Source organism: Acipenser ruthenus, chromosome 24 (genome assembly GCF_902713425.1).
Source record: "Acipenser ruthenus chromosome 24, fAciRut3.2 maternal haplotype, whole genome shotgun sequence".
In the NCBI taxonomy this organism is placed as follows: Eukaryota; Metazoa; Chordata; class Actinopteri; order Acipenseriformes; family Acipenseridae; genus Acipenser; species Acipenser ruthenus.
The window spans coordinates 1,500,606-1,507,426 of NC_081212.1; the positions used below are offsets into that span (position 1 = coordinate 1,500,606).

General features: G+C 43.1%; 1 protein-coding gene across 1 annotated transcript; it reads left to right on the top strand.

The window, feature by feature from the left end:
- Nucleotides 1-1,986: 1,986 nt before the first annotated feature.
- On the top strand, nucleotides 1,987-3,703 carry LOC117430908 (class A basic helix-loop-helix protein 9-like). Its single transcript, XM_058998370.1, has one exon. The coding sequence runs from the start codon at nucleotides 2,073-2,075 to the stop codon at nucleotides 2,907-2,909; it is 837 nt and encodes a 278-aa protein (XP_058854353.1). The 5' UTR covers nucleotides 1,987-2,072; the 3' UTR covers nucleotides 2,910-3,703.
- The last annotated feature ends 3,118 nt before the right edge of the window (nucleotides 3,704-6,821 follow it).

A 6,821-nucleotide genomic window follows, 5' to 3' on the forward strand; every position in this document is an offset into this window, starting at 1 on the left:
GCAATGAAAACATGATGCAAACGTCCCTGCAAATAGTTCATATAGATTTTGCACTTCCAAATAATTTGTTTGGCGGAATGTTTGATGAAAAAACAAGGACCTTCCGCAGCAACGCTGTTTAATCACTCGACTGACAGATTTCACCTTGAAATTATTTATGCCAACGAAATTGAAAATGTGCAATCAATAATAAAAAAAAATACAATTAAACATTCATTCAATTAGAAATCACGCGTGGTTCAGACGTCTGAGTTCCGTGTTTTAAAAGTGTTAATACCTAGTCTTTAAATGTGAAGTTCAGCAGAACAAAAAAAACACACACACACACAAAGAATGGTGCAAAGAATGTCCGAGAGAAAGAAAATGACAGATCTCAAAACCAGTTAAGTGGCACCTTTGCAGCAGGAAAGCCCTGCTCTAGTAAATCACCCCCAGAAGCCTCCTTTTACTTGTCCCAGTTGGTAATCCATTAGTTTAGACGAATGGTTCCGTTTCCCCAGACTGACTGGCATTCCCCAAAAATGTAACACAGTGGCGATCGCTTAACTCAACAGCAACTGCAGGTGATAATTGTCAAATATTTTCTTGTTTTTCCTTCCTTTGAAGTCCTGGCCTGTCTCTTTGCCCCCGTAGGGCTCTCCTGCCCTGATTTATTGCCCTGCTGTAGTGCAGACACCCAAATTACCTGAACCTTCAAATCAAGCCCAGGACAGGAGGTAATAGGCAAATAGGACACTACTAATTGCAACTATGGAGAAATCTATATTTTAGATTGTGCTGATAAGTGTTTTCATGTAGAAGGGATAGGCTTATAAAGGACATTTAGAAAACGTTGGTTATCTGATAAAGAAACAATTTGTCATGTGGCTTCTGAGCTCATTTTTCAAAGACTGATAAAGCTTTGTGTGCTTCTATTTAAATCACCATCCGCGTGCCTTATACAAGTTTGAAAACTTTCTGTTTTAACTACATACAGTGGCAAATTGGCCTTGTTTGTATCTGCTGCTGTGCATTCATTGTGAAATAAAAAGATTTAAAAAAAACTCTAAATGTTACCAGAGTAGAAAAAGCAATTCACAAGATAAGAACTCAAAACTGTGTCTGAGTTGATTGTTACTAGTTTGGTAACATCTTGAAACTCAGAAACGAGGTGAACGTGTCACATGGGTGTAAGATTTACAGAACGTATTAAAGTTACATTGCTGCATTTTGCATTTGCAATTCTTTGTCTTCACATGTGATGTGAAGCAGTATCTGAAGCTGCTCTACCGGCAGTGTATCTGACAGCGGTCATGAGAAAGGAAGCTTGCTGGTCTCAACCCTGCGGATCTCAAGAGAATAATGACACCTTTGTGGGAAAGAAGTCCTTTCACACGGTCAGTCAAAGATTACAGCCAGTCAAAGACTCGCAGGACTCAACAAAACGCTGCACTATATAATATGCAATGACACAGTTAGAAGTATACTGTTATTTATTCTTTTCTTTATACTGTATATTTGCAAATAAAAACGATTTATTTTGATTCATCCAATACTTTGTATATCTATCTACATTCATGTAAAGCTGCTTGTGTGCCATTATATTACAAAATCGATATTTATTCCCCTTAACTACCAATGAAGAGACACTACAGCATGTAAGAGCTCATATATTCACATTAAGGGTGATGACATTATCAGCCAAACAACAGTTAAAAAAAGCAAACAAGTCAATCGGATACATTTTATTAGACAGTCCCAGTTATAAAATGAGTGCACAAATAGATTTAGGTTTTAGGTACACACAGCATACAACTATTATTGTGTACCTGAAATTTAAAAAAGGGAGGGCGTGTCTGAGATGAATACCCAGCCCTACTTTGCCTCGAGGAGGCACATAAAGAGAGAGTGCAGCACCTGTATAGGTTACCCCAGCTCCACGTGGTGCAATAAAAGACAGCCTTAAAGCCTTTGAGAGATCTTAAAAGGAGGAAGAGGCAGCTCTGTTGCAAACGCCCAGCTTGCAGCATTGATCACAGATCGCAGATCCGAAGAGCAGTGACAGCTCCTGACAGCACGAGCAACACCACACCATGTCTAAATCATCCAGGATGAACCGCACCGCCAGTCTAACAGAGTCCGAGCTGTCAGAGGAAGAACTGGAAGCCACTTTGCTGGAGAACGAGGACGAGCTGTCCGAAGGATGTCACCACTCCAAGTGCTCCAGGGACAGCGAGAGCTCCACCAGCGAGGTGGAGGGCTCCAAGTCCAAAAAGAGGAGCCGTCCAGTGAGGTCCAAGGCTCGCAGGACAGCCGCCAACGTGAGGGAACGCAAGAGGATCCTGGACTACAACCAGGCGTTCAACGCCCTGAGGATGGCCCTCAAGCACGACCTCAACGGCAAGCGGCTCTCCAAGATCGCCACCCTGCGACGGGCCATCAGCCGGATCTCCTCTCTCTCCTTGTTCCTGCACACGAACCCGGTGCACAGACACAACCATACCGAATGCCAGTTCGAGGAGCCCAGAATGGACGCGGGGGGGAAGGACGGAGGGCGGCAAACCTTCCAGGGGCCATCGGAAAGCCACCCTCCACACCACCCCCCCTCGGATCAAATCTACGGAGACAGCCACCTGCCCCCTTCCTCCTCCTCCTCCTCCTCCTCCTCCTCCTCCTCTCCACTCTATTCCAGATATTCCCCTCAGGCCCAGTACTACGTTCACCAGGGACATTACAGGGGTCCCCGAGAAGATCCCTGTAGCCCTGCTGGCTACACCAGCAGCGGGGCAGGCCACCAGTTTGGAGTCAGGCCAAGCTGTCACCAAAACCACGCGGACAACTGTGCAGAGCCCTCGACTGCAGCGGCCTTCCCCTGGCATCTCAGCTATCTCCAAGGCACTGGTTATCAACAGCCCCTAACGATGCACTGAGTTCAGGCTGGCACTAAAAACTTCCGAGACTTTGAGAAGAATTCAAGTGACTCTGCGGTCCCAATTCACCAAACTCAGTTGGCATTTAAAGACGGTGTGTATTAATACTAAAATATTTCAGTGTCTTTTTTTTTTAAGTACAAAGATGCCTGCTGTTGACAGAGTTTTGTTGCAGATGTTTGGTTTACCATACACCTAATGCAATTCTATCTACTCTATGAGTAATGCAAACATGGGAGAAAGTTGCTGCATTATTTTTTTATGCATCAAGATGAAACTTCAATGTATTTGTCCGTGTTTATTGTCTTCTGTGACTGCAATTCGATTCTATGTAATAAACTAAATTACTGTTTTTTTGTCTGGTCTTTTTTCCCCCTCCAGGGTATTAAAATGTTTTATTTATTGATGTAGTTATTTATTTTGAATATTTGGGGTGCTGTTGTTTCAGAAATTGAAATGATTTTGGTTTTGTTTCAAGTGTTCAGTTAACATTCCACTTAGAAAGTGGCCCATATGCTTTAGCCTGTATTTCACGATACCAAAATGTACAAAGTGTAGTTTACTGTGTTATAAAAAATATATAATGTGCAGGGTTTTATAAAAAATATATAATGTGCAGGGTTTTATAAAAATATATAACGTGCAGGGTTTTATAAAAATATAGTGTGCAGGGTTTTATAAAAATATATAAAGTGCAGGGTTTTATAAAAAAAAAAATGGTAACATGTTTGTTGTTTTGTTATATTTATTTAAAAAAGCAAGTTTGGAAAAATGTATTTTATTTTGTCATTAAGTTAAAAGCTAGTTTCTCCAAATCGTCATTAGCAAAAAAAAAAATAATAATAATCTGAAAGCAGAAACACACCCAATAAAGCATTAAGCTGTATCGTATTCATTTTAGACGTTTACTTTGTGTTTTTTCCATTCAGATTTTTTTTTAATTAGGAGTAAATATATTTGAGAATCTAGCCGTTCAGTCTTATTCCTATCACTGTCAGCTAGTTTCTTTCTAGTTTCTAGTTACAGCATCTCTTAACCTCTCTGGCATCAATCGGACCTTTTCCTCTTAGTATAAGGGTTTAGGGTATGCTGCCCTTTTCATGGATTGCAGTCATGCTTCTCAATTGACATGGCGACACACACCTCCTGAAACGTAACCTTTCAGTCTTCAGTTCAATAGTGCCTCTCGGGCTGTCAGCGATGACTTGCCAGTCGTTCACCTACAGGCATACACTGGAAATGTTTTGACGTTTTTACGAGGGGACAGCGTTTCATGTGTTTTATGAGTGTGTGTGAGTGTGCCTGTAAATGTCAGGAATGTCTTAACTGTGTTTCCAAAGCGTTGAGAAATTCTGTACATGCCTTCTCCTGCAGTGTGAGATGATAATTAACAGGAGCAAGAAACTCTGCTGCCTGCAACACTAATAAATACTTTGCTAAATGTCATTAAAACCATGTCGGGTGCAGTTCAGCAAGCCACATCCTCTTTCAGAATCGCATTATGTCTGGTAGGTAGATGTGGATTAGCTGGCTTGTATATTTTCACTCCAGTGAGTCAGGCGGGCACGATGGCCTGGCTTCTGTTGGTCAAGTTTAATTCTTGCTCCTCAGACTGCAGAACTTCAGTTATTTATGCCTGGTGCCCCCCTCAAGCGATGGGAATAGAATCTTGTGTTTTGCATTCCAGATTGTGTCAGCTGATGATGACATCAAGCCCCTGACCTTGATCCCCAAGACACTGTCGTTCTTCTGTCTGGAGAGCTATTGCGAATGCAGTAGCGTTTAATCAAGGGAGAGCGCAGTGATACAGTGTCTGAGTCATCATGCTCTTTCCGTCCGCTCACTATTTGTCATCAGGGAAGCTTTCCAGAAGAGGCTATCTCATTAGCAGAATGACTTGCACTGGACAGTAACCGTGACGACGGCACACTGGCGCTGTGGCTCCTGCTCTGGACTGTGGGTGGGAGGTCAGGTTTCTCTCTATCTGCTCAGCCTTGGCATTCCAGGTTTTGATCATAATGTCTACAAATATTTGTGTTCACATCCCTTAAAGATACATGTATTTAAAGCAGAAAAGGAGACGGGTGAGTTCAGGGCAAGTCTTTGTGTTGCACAGAGACAACCAAAAGGTAAAACATTTTGATTTTGATTTGATCAGCCTGCTGTGTCTTATCCCGGTGGAGCACTGACCAATCAAATCAACCCCACAGTTGTACCTTATATTCTATGAAAAACAGTGAAGCAATGCCAATTCATTAAACTGGGACCCCCCTCTCTTGCATTTTAACCCGAATCACACTGAAGAGGCTCCCTATGCATGGTTGATTTCAATAACGCAAAGAGCCCTGTTTTAATGATCAGTGTTTAGAGAGCCTCTGCAAGTCAGATCAGCTGAACAGACCCCCCCGCCCCCCCCCCCCCAGTGTCCCACGAGTTCGATCAGGTTGGCTATTGAACTTCCTGATGGCTCAGGGCTGCTTGGCAGCACCCTTGTGGAGATCCAACCACCTGCAGGCTGCAGGCTCTGAGTGCCTGGAAGAGGCGAGGATTCTGCTTTCCCTTCCCGTAAAGAAGGGGCGCCCCCCCCCCCGTACAGGCACAGTCATCACCAGGGTGTGGGCGCAATCCCTCCCCCCCCCCCGAGATGTGATTCACGCACACTCCCACAGCACCCCTTCTTGAAGGACTGATTGATCGGTGGGAAGAATGATCTGGGGAGGGAGGTCTGGCGGTCTGAACTTCGTGTTTTGATTTCCTGCCTGGCTGTCGTGCAGTCTGCCAATCCGTCTCACCTGTCCGTCTGTCTACCCCGTCCTCCGTTTGTATTCGGATCAGGCTTACTCAGCTTCTGCTCCAAGCGTTTCCAGTTACATCTGTATACCTTATTCATCTCTCTATCTAGACAGCGTCTTTCCAATAGTTAGCCACAAGAGGGCAGTAACACCCCATTGCGACGAGAGTAGCCACAATTCAGAACTGACGTAAGTACAATAGTACCTCATGCAATAAATTCCTATTCTAGTAAATACAACCCAATCTTATGTGTCCATACTGGCAGCGGTCCAGTCACTGCACTACCATTGTAGTTCAAATGTATTTGTAGCTACTGACATTCAATAGTGCTAGATTTAGAAAGCCTAAGAGAAAAGTCATAAATTCTCGATGTCTTTTCCCTCACTAATTCGCTACCTTGACCCAAAGTCATTCATCATCTTAGCAATAAACACTGCGGTCTCTTAACGCTTGTCAAACCTGCAACGACCAGCACGGGTTTATCCCGATAACCGTGCTGGATTTGAGCTGGGCATGACGTTTCAATTGCACTGTAAAGATGGCTGTGTGCAAGTTACAGAAACAGCCACAATTAAAAGTCGTTTTGTTGTTACATTCCAAATCAAGCACATCAAAAGTTTTGAACACGTGATTAAAGTGCAGCGTGACGCTAAGTAGCGAAGAAAACAATCGAGACTGATTGCAGATAGCCCCTTCTTCTCTATATTAAAATTCCCAGAAGGAATCATCAAGCAAACGTTATTTCACTTCATTTTGCAGATCGTCGTGGCCTAAAATATATCTGTACTGGAAAGAAGCTGTTTAAATAACAATGCTTCTAAAATAAATACATCGGGTAAATCCGAGGCAGTTCGTGTTCGAGTGCGTTTCTTTTACTGAACACTAGAGGGCACTGGCGGTCTTTGCAGAGATTCAGCAAAACAGACCCGCACAAGACCTGTCGGCTGTCTTTGAATCATGCGATTGTAGGTCAAAAAACAAACAAACCTGCAAGTACCTTGTTATTCTCACACATTACAAAAGCAATTTATTTTGAGATCGGTTTCATCTAGATACTGTGTGTGTGTCTATATATACAGTATATGTATGTAGCTATAAAAACTGAAGGACTGAAGCCAA